The following is a 14171-nucleotide window of genomic DNA, read 5'->3' as shown; positions in this document are numbered from 1 at the left end:
TTAATAAAAGCCGTATTTGGCACAACTTTTTGGAATTTTAGGTCCTCAATGCTCTTCAACTTTGTATTTATTTGCCTTTTTTAAATATTTTGATATGAGCGTCACTGATGAGTCTTATGTAGACGAAACGCGCGTCTGGCGTATAAAATTATAATCCTGGTACTTTTGATAACTAATTAAATATTAAAAAAAAAAACAAAAAAAATCAAAAAAAAAATTTAATAACATAGCTTAGTCGTGATTTGTTTTTTATTTTTCTGAGCACAGTCAATGAGTTTTATATACAAAATAATATACTAAATTCCAACAAATATGAGGGTATCACTATCAGCCTTCAATGTGACACAACAATTGAGGTATCTACCCAGATATATTACTGGCACTTACATGTGTCCAATTTTAAAAATAAATGTGTTTTTGGCAAATCAGATCGCCACATTCATCTTTTGATTAGAATTCTTTTAAGCAACCAGGTTGAAACCAACCCTGGCCCATCAAACTTGAATGACTCCAGTTATCCATGCTCTATTTGCTCGCATGAGTGTACCTGGGACAGTGATGCTATTGTTTGTGTTAATTGCGATAAATGGTGTCATATTGGATGTGTAAATATAAGTCCATCTATGTATGAAAAGTTTGGAAATTCATCAGCACTTTGGATATGCCCGATATGTGATACTCCTAATCACTCTAGAACCATTTTTCAATCATACCTCTAATCAGGTAATTCTATTTTGAACCCTAACTCATATTCAGTACTTTCAGATAGTTCAGCTTTTTCCTTAAGCTTCAATATAAATGATGATCATGAAAATTTTGGAGACCCAGTTGCTACAACATCACCAAAACCACCAGTGACTAAGCAATTAAAAAATAAGAATATTAATAGACAAAACTCATTAAGAGTTCTTCAGATTAATTTTAGAAGTTGTAAAAATAAAGTTCCTCAAATTGAAAATTTATTAAAGTCATCTAAACCAGATATTATTATTGGTAATGAAACTTGGCTAATCAAAGATGTATTATCTTCTGAAATTTTTCCAAACACACTATTTGAAGATGTATTCCGAAACGACCGGGTCGGAAAAGAAGGTGGAGGTGTATTAATCGTCATTAAAAAGGTATTATTTGCCAAGAAGTATATAAAAGCAAAAATGTAGAACTTATTGCTGCTCAAATTAATATAACGGATACTAAATCCTTAGTTATTATTTCTGCATATAGACCACCAAATAAAAATGATATAGACTATCTCAAACAAATGATCATTGAAATTAATGAACTTAAGTTAAAATTTCACCTTCTGGCTTGGTGGTGACTTTAACCTTCCAGACATAAAATGGCCGGAGCAAAATATATCTGGCTCAATGTATACTAAGGACCTGAATGAAGCATTTATAGATATGCTGAAGAACTTAGGCATTGAACAAATGGTTGATTTTCCAACTAGGAAAGATAATATCCTTGACCTTTTCTGCACAAACCAACCTGCATTGATAACAAAAATAAAATCTATACCAGGTATATCTGACCATGATATTGTATTAGTGGATGCAATCATCTGCAAGCCCCAAAGATCTAATCAATCACAACATAAAATTTATTTATGGAAAAAGGTTGATATTAAAAAGATAAAAGACGTAACATCTCATTTTATATCTGAACTTATATCTCAGGCTAATGAAAATTTAAATATTGACCAATTATGGAATAAATTCAAAGAAAATTAAAAACCAATTGTTCAGAGAACAATTGAAGGTCTTTCCATTGAAAACAATGTGTTTTAATATGAAAGTTGTAAAATTAAGTTTAAAATGTCATTTCAATCGTCAACTGATAGGTTATTGTACGCTGATTCCAGAAATATATGGTTTCTATACAATATTTTTTTTTAATAAGGGAGATAATTTGTTACTTCCGGTTTGAAAAATGTTACTTCCGATAATATTTGAATATTTAATTGACACTGATTCCAAAATGATCTGGTTCTATATACTTTTTTATTAATAAAGTACAAAAAAAGCTACTTCCGGCTTACACAAGGTCACTTCCGGTTGTTTTTTTCAAGGTTAAATGGTTTGATACCTTTTGCCAAAAGTCTCATGGCTATATCATGTATACATATGAGCTGAAAGCAAAGGTCAAAAACTAGAACGTCATATTAATCTATGACCTTGAGATAAATTTCAAGGTCATAAACCAAGGACCTCAAATCAAAAGACCATAGGTCTTAATAATATTTGGTTAATCAGTTATATCACCATACGCGTATTTTTAAATACAAGAGGGGAGAAAACTCACTTTTACGTTTAACGTACCCTTGCAATCAAAATTTATGTGTTACGACATGTCGAAACTAACAATTTATAAAAAATAATATGTCGATATCTTATACGGTTTCTGGAAATTAGTGGAAATAAGCCAAATTCAAAAATTAGAATATGACCTTGACCTTTGACCTTGACCTAATTTTTATATTTTTGGACCAAGGACCTCAAATCAAAAGATCCTTGGTCTCTAGCACTTATGGTTTACAAGATAGAAATGCATATCACTTATATCAAATGCATAAGGGGAAATAACTCTCATATGGAGCGTTCATATCACTTCGGTCAAAATAGGACAAATCATGCGAAGGATATAACGAGCAATTTTGTAAAATAAATTTGTCATAATATTTTACGGTTGCGAAGGAGTTGCGCTAACAAGGAAAACAGTGTTTCGGGAGATAACTCCTACAAAGAAAAGTATTCGTTTACTCAGGGTAAATTTCAAAAGCGCATAAACTGTTCGATATCATATACCAAATATCTAAGCGACATATTGCGAAATAAATGTTTATCGCAAGAAGAAAATTAGGCGGAAGAAAAAAAAATAAAAAAAAAATAATCAGAAGAAAAACAATAGGAAAGTGGAAAGACCTAATAATAGATGATAATGTACCAAGCAAAATAACTAAATCTAAGTACACCAACCCTTGGGCAAATAGGGATATAAACCATTTATGTAAAAAAAAAACGTAAAGCTTACAACAAAGCTAAAAAAATACTGGTAAACAAGAACATAAAGATAATTAAAAACCAATTGTTCAGAGAACAATTGAAGGTCTTTCCATCAAAACAATGTATTTTGATATGAAAAGTTGTGAAACTAAGTTTAAAATGTCATTTCAATCGTCAAATGATAGCTCCTAGTAAGCTGATTCCAAAAATATATTGTTTCCATACATTTTTTTTAAATAAGGGAGATAATTTGTTACTTCCGGTTTGAAAAATGTTACTTCCGATTATATTTGAATATTTACTTGACACTGATTCCAAAAATATCTGGTTCTATATACTTTTATATTAAAAAGTACAAAAAAATAGCTATTTTCGGTTTACAAAAGGTCACTTCCGGTTGTTTTTTACAAGGTTAAATGGTTTGATATCTTTTTCTAAAAGTTGTATATCTTTATCATGTATACATATAGAATAAAAGCAAAGGTCAAAATCTAGAACGTCAAATTAAGCTATGACCTTGAGATCAGTTTCAAGGTCATAAACCAAGGACCTCAAATCAAAAGACCATAGGTCTTTATTATATTTAGTTAATGAGTTATATCACCAAACGCGTATTTTTAAATACAAGAGGGGAGAAAACTCCCTTTTACATTCAACGTACGCTTGCAATCAAAATTTACATCTTACGACATGTCGCAACTAACAATTTAGTAAAAATAATTTGTTGATATCTTATACAGTCTTTGGATATAAGTGAAAATAAGCCAAATTCAAATATTAGAATATGACCTTGACATTTGACCTTGACCTAATTTTCATTTTTTGGGACCAAGGACCTCAAATCAAAAGATCCTAGGTCTCTATCACTTATGATTTATAAGATAGAAATTCATATCACTTATATCAGATGCATAAGGGGAAATATCTCTCATATGGAGCGGTCATATCGCTTCGGTCAAAATAGGACAAATCATGCGAAGGATATAACGAGCAATTTTGTAAAATAAATTTGTCATAATCTTTTACGGTTGCGAAGGAGATGCGCTAACAAGGAAAACAGTGTTTGGGGAGATAACTCCTACAAAGAAAAGTATTCGTTTACGCAGGGTAAATTTCAAAAGTGCATAAACTGTTCGATATCATATACCAAATATCTAAGCGACATATTGCGAAACAAATGTTTATCGCAAGAACAAAATTAGGCGGAAGAAAAAAAAAAAATAATCAGAAGAAAAACAATAGGTCTTTCCACAGAAAAGTGGAAAGACCTAAATATAAAAAGTTAAAAGCTACTGCTCAAAGAGAAATAAGAAGAGCCCAGAGCACGTACATGCAAGAAATAATTAGCCCCCAGTTAGAAGTTAAACCTAAATCTTTCTGGCAATTTATAAAAAGCAAAACAAAACAGAAACATCTGGAGTGTCACCATTAAGAGGAAAGGATGGTTTATTATATAGTGAGCCGAATACACAAGCTAACATCCTAAATGAACATTTAAAAAGGCTTTTACTACCGAAGATACATCCTCTATACTAAATAAAGGTACAAGTCCCCACCCCACTATGCCAGACATATTATTAGTAATAATGGCTTATTAAAGTTACTTAAAAACTCAAATCCACACCAAGCCACTGGCCCTGATAATCTGCATATTTTTTACATAGTTTTGCAGAAAAATTGTCTCCATTTTTGACATTCTTTTTCCAAAAATCTATTGATACTGGTAAAATCCCAAATGATTGGAAGCAGGCTAATGTTGTACCAATATTTCAAAAAAAAGGTGACAAGCATAACGCTATTAATTATAGACCAGTTTCATTAACTGCAATATGTTGCAAAATTCTAGAACACATTTTAACAAGCAACATAAGGAAACATCTTACAATTAATAACATATTAAATGATAGTCAACATGGGTTAAGAAGTAAAAGGTCTTGTGAGACCCAACTTATCATCAGCATACAAGATCTTGCAAAATCATTGGGATATGGTAACCAAATAGATGTCATGCTTTTAGATTTTTCCAAAGCTTTCGATAAAGTCCCCCATCAAAGATTAGCCCAGCAATTAGAATTTTATGGTATTAGAAATCAAAATTTAAATTGGATAAATTACTTTTTAGCTGACAGGCAACAGCAGGTTCTATTAAATGGTGTTAAATCTTCAAAATTAGCTGTTGACTCTGGTGTCCCTCAGGGAACAGTTTTAGGCCAAACATTATTTTTACTCTTTATTAATGACCTACCCGAACGTGTAACTTGCAATGCAAGACTTTTTGCAGATGACTGTTTATTGTATAGAAATGTAAATAATAGTTCTGATGCACAATTACTTCAAAAAGATTTATCTAGTTTAGTAAAATGGGAAGAGGACTGGCAAATGAATTTTAATCCTGAGAAGTGTTATGTAATTCATATTTCTAAAAAAAGGAAAACCTTCCGCTTTTGATTATATATTGCACAATCATGTTTTAGAAGCAGTAAAAGACAGTAAATATTTAGGCGTAACTATAAGCCATGATCTTGATTCGGGAACACATATAAACAATATTACCTGCAAGCAAATAAAACCTTAGGTTTTCTTCGTAGGAACTTGAAAAACTGCACACGTAAGGTTAAAAAACCTTACGTGCACATCACTTGTTCGTCCAGTCGTCGAATACTCTCCCCCAGTCTGGGATCCGTACAAAAAAAACACATCACTCAGGTTGAGCAGGTACAGCGTAAGGCAGCCAGGTTTGTCTTCAATGATTATAAAGACAGATCACCTGGAGTAGTTTCAAATTTAATTAAATCATTAGAATGGGAAAATTTAGAAATAAGAAGGAAAAAAGCTAGATTAACTATGCTGTATAAAATAAATTGGGGGTTAGTTGAAGTTCCTAAGGACAATTTAACAATATCTGATAGACGTACTAGGGGGGAACATAAATTTAGACAAATATCAACAAATAAGGATTTCTATAAATTTTCATTTTATCCTCGCACTATTTCGGACTGCAACTCACTACCTGAAGCAATAGGTATGTCTGACACCCTGGGATCCTTCAAAAGTGGCATATCCACTCTAACATTTGAAAGATCCACAACAACTTATTAAACTACAAAGCCACTGTACATAATGTATATATGTTATTGTCATATTATTTTTAAATTAAGTCCATATGTACATAGCACACACGTTCCGGCAAGTTTTACACTCCTACCTAGGAGTCTACTCCCGTATTCGGAAGAATAAGAACACAAAACACTCCGTATTTTCATGCCTGTACCGATGTAATGGCTACTGGGCTGGTGATATCCTCGGGGACTAACGGTCCACCAGCAGAGGCATCGACCTAGTGGTAGTAATAACATTAACGATACCAATTTTCCTGCACCAGATGCGCATTTCGACAATACATGGCTCTTCAGTGATGCTCTTGGCCAAAATAATTGAAATCCAAAGCTTATATAAAGCTGAAGATCTATAATCCAAAAGGTCCAAAAATTATAGCCAAATCCGTGAAAGGAATCAGAGCTTTGCATGAGGGAGATACATTCCTTAATTTGTAATAATTTCTAACATTTTGTAACAGCACCTGCGGGAAGAACATCTTTAGTATTTCGAACTATTCACAGACTTTTATAAAACAAACGACAATTTCATCTATGAAAATCTGGTCTTGCTGATCATTTTTACTTTGTTAAAGTTAATATTTACCATATTTTTCAATATAATTGGCAAAAACGGAAAGAAAAACGAATATGGTAAAAATATTCACTATATATAGGGCATTATTTCCAATAATGATTCAACTAACAATTTCGTTCATGTCTTAAGCCCCGGTCACAACATATCGTACGATTTTTTGTCGTGGAAGATCTATAAAATAGTTGTCATGGCGCTGTCGTGAAAATGTCATTAAAAATATTTCGAGTGGTCACATCAGCTACGACATGTCCACGATGGTTCCACGATGGGTACAAGACAGGACAAAAAAAAATGTAATTATACTGTCGTGTGTGTGTCGCAAGTCGGTCGTGTGACAGTCGTGCGATAATCATACAACAATCGTGATTTGTCTTGTGCTATTTTTCAGGTTTTCATGTCATGTGATGTGCGTGTTACTGTCGTATCACTATTGTGTCACTGTCGTACGACTGTCGTTCCACTTTGATGCGACTCTCAACAAAAGCTCTTGAAACATGCAAGGCTATATCCGCATGAATCCAACAACATCACCGGCAGATTTCCGCTCCAACTCTTACATCAGTGTACTATACTGCCCAAACATCAGGCGACGTTCGATCCATGGCCTAACCCACCAACTTCGGGTGGTTCCTATACTGTTCACGGGCTCGAATCAACTCTAACAGGACCATATTTTGCTCTTGTTGTGGTCAACCAAGCGCCTATTCAGCAGGGCGCAGCATAATCGTCGTCTTGTTTAAATGGTAGACGGTTTGTTTTTCCAAATATTCATTCCCACCGAATTGTGCTCTTTTAAATACAACGAAAATATGTTGCACGACGAACGTACCACTGTCGTACGATAAACAATCAATAGATTTGTTATTCGTGAGACACTCGTGTGCGACTATATCACGAGTGTCTTGCGACAGTCGTGAGATTGTCGTACGACATCCGTGCGACAATTGTTTGATTAAAATGAATTATATTGATACCCACGACAATGTGTTTATCGCAAGACAGTCGGACGACGATTGTAATACACCTTCACGACCAGGGATGGGGTAATTAAAAATGTAATGGTAATTAAGTGTAATGCATTACAATTTTCCATGTAATTGAATGTAATGTGTAATTGAGCATTTTTTTAATTACATGTAATGGTAATTTAATTAATTACCTTGAAAAAAGCATGTAATGCTCAATTACTTTTGAATTATATTTCAATTACATGTACTTTTATGGTGTTACAGTTAAGGATTTGTGTTTTATAATATAAATTGTTTTTATATATTTTATTTGACCTACAAATTTTTTTTAATAGTCTTATAATTTAAAAAATGTGATAATCATATATATTAGGGTTGTTCAGTTTTTAAGAAAGATCTTTAACTAAATAGATTGATAAGTAATAAACACCTTGTTAAACACAAACAGTGAAATGTGTCACTGTGAAACATCTTTCTGGGACAGTTTATTTAGAATTTAAAATCACTGCATACAATCATTTTGTCAAATTAGTATACACAAAAGGATTATAGAAATAAAAATTAATAGCTATAAAAACAAACAGCAATTAATCAGATTAAAATGTCCAGGGGCAATGCCACTATTACAGATATTTTATCTAATTAGCAAAAATATTGCTAATATTGAGACATTATATACATTGTTTGTACTAAAAATTATTTTAAATATTGTGACAAGCACTTTTTATATTTTTAAAGTAAAATAAAAAAATATTTTAAATTCATTTATAATTTCCTTATTCATATTATGTTTAATTCAAATGAGTTCATTTCTGAGATGTCAAACTACCCCTTGATGTATTGGCAAGTTAATAGGAACAAATTCCCTCTCCTATCAATATAATGATCTTCTAATAAAAAAACTTCCATGTCCTGATCAAACAATATCTTGTACAACATTAGCTCCTATCGAAAGACTATTTACAATTGCTGTTTTCAGACCAGAGAGATTCAGACTAATTGACAAAACATTAAAATAACTATATAAAATGATTATCAAATGCAACGCTTAAACTCTGCTTACATGAAAATTTTACACATGTTTATATAAACATGTAAATTATTGTTAAAAAATATCATGATGAAATGTAATGTGTAATTTAATTAATTACTTTAGTAAAGTAATTGTTATTTAATTAATTACATTTCAAAAACTGTGTAATGTGTAATTGACCATTTTTGCAATGTAATGTGTAATTTAATTAATTACATTCCAATGTAATTGACCCCAAGTCTGTTCACGACAGCCACAAGACAGTGACACGATAAAAAATTGTCGAGCAAAAATGGTGCATGTCCAATTTTCGTCCCACGACACACGACAGCGCCACGATACTCAAATATCATGCGACTGTCGTGCGATTGTCTTATGATGACCACAGATGACCCGCGATTTGACCAAATTTCATGTCGTGGTGCTGTATAGATGTGTCGTAGGTTCGTTGTGACCAGAGCTTTAGATCGTTTCTTGTTCATCATTTTGCATTTAGCTATTCAAAATTGCTTGTTATCTTAAATATAGTTTTCAAGATTTCGTTGGGGTATTATCTTATGTTTAAGCCATGTCGGTAAAGATGTTTGGTAAGCATCGTCATCAGACACATCTTAAAACTAGATTCCCAAACGGAAACTGTGGCCAAGTTTCTGGATAAATCTGGCCCCTTAGTTTCAGAGCAGAATATTTTCGTGAAGGTAAACGGTAAGACGCCAAATGAGACTCATTGATAAAACTCACAATTGCTAAATGTTCGTTTTATTTATTAAATTACAGTTATTAAGATTTAAAGAATGAAATTAACGTCTTTCGGTTTTATTGAGAGATAGTCAAAAATTAACTCAAACTTGAGTAACTGGGTTTTTATTGTAATTCTGACCCTTTTTGCCAGGTACTCACTTTTATTTGATATACTCTTTACAAATATTAGAAAACGAATCGAATCAGCACATTTTTTGTAGTACTTTGTTTGCAAATTACTTTCAACGAACCATTAGCACGGTAGGTAAAGTGTCCGGCTATGATCGTGGTTTTTCGAGTGATTTGGTCCATTGTTTTCGAGTGTAGTTCGGGCTTTTTCGAGTGATGAAACATGCGATATTTTAATGAGCAACTGTGAAATCGTCCGGGTTTTTAAACAAATTGTCCGGTTTTTTTTACAGAAAATTTGAATAAGAAGAAAGGTATTCTAGACTTTAAAAAATGACTTTTTCTAGTTTATATAGCTGTAATTAAGTGAAGGACAATACCATACATACCCAATAAATCAGTAAAAAACATATGACATCGTTGATCAAAATGAAGCTTTTTTCAATTTAATGCAAATTTTCTGTTCGGAGAGCGTTTTACAACTACTTTCCAGTGTTCATTTAGAAATTACTTGATCCTTAACAAAATGGTGTTTACAAAATGTAGAACATAGTGCAGGAAACTCATATTCATATTAACTTCATATCATGCTACTTTTGATTTTACAGTTAATCATATTTCTTGTGGTAAACCCCGGAGATTAAAAAACAAGGAGTACGAAATCTAACTGACAGCAGTGACGAATCAGAAAAAAAATGCTATGTAATAAAAGATAAAAGAGGGACGAAAGATACCAAAGGGACAGTCAAACTCATAAATCTAAAACAAACTGACAACGCCCTGCCCCCACCCCCATAAAAAATATCCATTAAAAAATTTAAAAAAACACACACACCCTTAATCCACCTCATTTGTATTGCCTTTGAAAAAAAAAATTTGAATAAAATTTACATTTATAATCAACAATAAAATGAATAGTTCATTAGCCTAACTATGATCCTTTAGAAATGATAAGAAAATACAAAATGTGTATATTATATATGCTATCATCAGCTAGATTGTCCAGTGCTTCGAACGACATCAAGAAGAACATTGTAATGTCTTGATAGATATCCATATTTTCCATTTTTTATGCACTTTTCTTTTATTGAAAGGAAATTATCATTATCACGGAGTTTAGTTGCTGTATGATCAATTATTACATATGCATAATCAGACTCATACTCACAGAAGTAGCATTTAAACATTTACGGTTTCCATTTCTTAAACATAAAATAAACAAGATACACGACAAATATTTAATGAAATATTTCGGATGTATACTCTTTGATAAACAAACATATATCTCACCTTACACAATAAATATATGTACGTCTCAATTTGAATTGTCTTTGCTTTCAGTTACATTAGATTGTTGCGTCACGAATTTAATAATGTACATGCAATTTATAAGATGTGAGAAAAAGAATATATACAAATGAACGGTACTAGTTTATATAATGAAAGTGCTAATATATCATGTGCCTTGAAAGTATCTCATTTGAACTTTTATTTTATAGTTTTTAAACGTAAATACACCACAACACATAAAATTTTTAGCTATACAAAATGTGTATAATCACTCGATAAAACAAGGACGCACTCGAAAAAGCCCTGACTGTTCTCGAAAAAAAACCGGACATAAAGTCTCATATGTCGTTTTCAATGTTATATCAATATTTTTTGTAAAGTGGCTGTATATCTAATGATATATAGATTCCATGTATGCATTTCCGTCGACATTTGCATTATTCTGTGTATGAAAATGGCTTTATTCTGTATTTTGGAAAAAAAAGCATTGTAAGGCTAAATTTATCTTTTTTAACAAAAAACAATGTCAGATTGATAATATACTTTTATCTCAAATACTAACATACCTTTTATAACCTTATATCAAACTCAAGCTTCTATATCACGTCTTGTCAGAAATGAAGTGTATGTTTACATTTTTGATCATATTCACTCGAAAAAAAAGTGGACACACTCGAAAAACACCGATCAAATCACTCGAAAAACCGAAACGTAGATAAACGGAAAGATGTTCTTGAAGTTCTTGACAAATATTACAATGTAAAATAAATCTGACTTAAATTACACGATGACTCTACTCACTTCTATAAATAGAAGTACGAACATTTCGTAGCTTATAAAATATAATTGTACATTTTTCGAATTTGCATTTTTTTCTTTTTATTCTACAATTTAAGTTTTATGGTTATGGTTGTTTCGGTTTGATTTTCAAAGAAATTGACATGGTTTTAATGCGGACCATAGATCATGAACCGAAAAAGAAATGTGACGTAAACAGTAGTTTTGACTTTACCATTTGTTCCACGTATTTTAGGAAAATAGGAGACTCCAATTTATACTTCACAGCATTTTTTTTTTACAGGAAATAGATATTATTTTATTAGTATTTATAGTATTGGTTGCACCTTCTCATCATACGACAGTTGAGATTACCGGGTCACACTAAGGCAGATCCCAATGATTGACTATTACAGTCATAGATCAACACTGCTTGGTCTAGGGAGGAGAGAATTCCTCGTTGTCGATTTTGATAAGAAAATTACATACATTGAACCAACTGAAATCATTGAAAGGTGTAGTTTAAAACTCTCAGTGCTAGCCACGTTAGCTGGATGTGTTAGTTTCATTTTAGGATGCATAGCTACGCAGTTCCTTTGTAAATATTGCATATGCTTGAACTTTGAAATTTAAAAATTACACATGGTTCGGTGTTTAATTTGTATTACATTCAGAATTATTCAAGAATAATCAGAATCGATTAATAATACTTAGATTACTTCATATTAAAGTTCAAACTGATAAAGGATATCTGGTATTCGAAATATATATTGATGATGGTATTTACTGTTTCCTCTTTTTATATCAGTGTTGTTTTGTATATTTTTAAGCATGTCTATATACTATTTGGAGTTTACAGAATTGCAGATTGTTTTTAAATAAATTGAAAACATATGTTTATACTGTACCACAGACTGGGATGATGCACTTGCTATACTTGTAATTCGCTCCTGTATAACAATATGGTCTATCAAGCTCTCTTGGTAGTGGATTACGACAGTATGTATGGTTTTCATGAAAGTCTACATAAGGAAAATTGACTACCTTCCAGTTCAAACATGGATCTCCAGTTAAGGTTTTACTGACATTACCTACATAGTTTTTACCACGGTTGTACTTGTTGTAGCAGGTTACATCTGTAATCATATCCATTCATATAGATATATAATCCGAAATGATTTGACGATTTTATTTTTTACATTTTACGTAATTTTAGAAAGACAAAAGGTTTACTATTACTACAGATATAACTGAATAAATCGTTAAATTTTTTTTTTTATCTATGCCTTTAAAAAAAAAAAAAAAAAAGTAACTACATACACAAACCTTCACAATAAGGTAACTTGTTATTCCAATTTCCTGACTGCAGACACATCATAGTCGTCGGTTTTGTCAATTTATATCCAGGTTTACATGTAAGAGCAGCCTGTTCGCCGTAGTGGAATGTAGTCCTTCCTTCTTTTGAAATTATATTAGGCATCACAGATAGGTCAGGACATTGTGCACCTACATTGTACATGTATTTAATAACTGAGGAACCTTTTACTTTCTATATTGAATAAATGTTCTTCAGTTTAATTAGAGCCAAATTGCTCTTTTAACTATGGTGCTTACACAATTTTTTTTAAAGAATGCATTCGCACTGTACTCAATCGTATTGGGTGACAACTTTGAAATTAAATTACGGAATTTGGAACTGAGAAGACCGCTAGAAGCAATTATGTTATGTCGTTGGACAAAAGTGGGTACCGCTAAAAAAAAGCCCTATCATTTCTACTAAAATCGATATTTTTTCAAAAAATTATTACCAAGTTACTCTATGAGCGATTTTTAGAAAATAGATACCATAAGATGCTGAAATGTCTGAAGTTTTATTGTTTTTTTGGCCATGATATTATTCATTCTTATTTTAAATTTCTGAGGAGGTGAACACAAAGAAAAATATTTCTTGAAAAGTTTGCTATGTATTTGAACCAAATTAAAATTGTAAAAATTTGCATTTGTGTTTAACCCATTAGATAATGAAAATGAACCTCATCAAAATCATTTTAAAAACTGTTCTAGAGAAAATCTGACATGGGAAGAAATGATCAAAATAACTCTACCAATTGCCCATAACGTCAAAACAGTCAAACGACTTTTTATAGGAATTATTGACCTTGTAAAAAGTATACAATGTTTTATATTTTCATTTTTCTTGGTAGCTTGAAAGCTCTACAAATGATTCAACATTGTCAAAATCGCAAGTTGACTACATTTCAGAGTTGTTGTCCATATGAATTACTATAAATTTATGCAGATATAATATGTACTTATACTTTGGAAATGCAAGTCCATTGGATGTTAGTTTGGGAGAACATGCTTTATTTATTAGTTGTTTATGAGCTATCTTTCATCAACTACAGATACTCTTCGATCTGAAAATAATTTATTTTTGTGCTCCGGGGCAATCAGTAAGTAAAGCTGATTCGTTTGATCTTTTGTTGAGATTCGACAACACTATATATCCAAGGTCAGGGTTGAGCGCTCACAACCCCG

The 14171-nt window shown here is 31.7% G+C and overlaps 1 protein-coding gene and 1 long non-coding RNA gene across 3 annotated transcripts in view; both read right to left on the bottom strand.

The window, feature by feature from the left end:
- The window catches only part of LOC139517135 (uncharacterized), a 560758-nt gene that overhangs the window by 26721 nt on the left and 519866 nt on the right, over positions 1–14171 (bottom strand). The gene's annotated exons all lie outside the window — the stretch shown is intronic.
- Positions 1–14171, bottom strand: part of LOC139517067 (P-selectin-like) — a 33811-nt gene that overhangs the window by 16482 nt on the left and 3158 nt on the right. The window contains exons 2-3 of the mRNA XM_071307692.1: positions 12960–13139; positions 12542–12769 (exon numbers count right to left, since the gene is read on the bottom strand). Coding sequence (XP_071163793.1) covers positions 12542–12769; positions 12960–13139 — 408 coding nt within the window. The remainder of the gene's footprint in view (positions 1–12541; positions 12770–12959; positions 13140–14171) is intronic.

The sequence above is a fragment of the Mytilus edulis genome, chromosome 1 (genome assembly GCF_963676685.1).
Source record: "Mytilus edulis chromosome 1, xbMytEdul2.2, whole genome shotgun sequence".
NCBI lineage: Eukaryota > Metazoa > Mollusca > Bivalvia > Mytilida > Mytilidae > Mytilus > Mytilus edulis.
The sequence above is the reverse complement of the archived record's forward strand: the minus strand, read 5'-3'. Positions and strand labels throughout refer to the sequence as shown.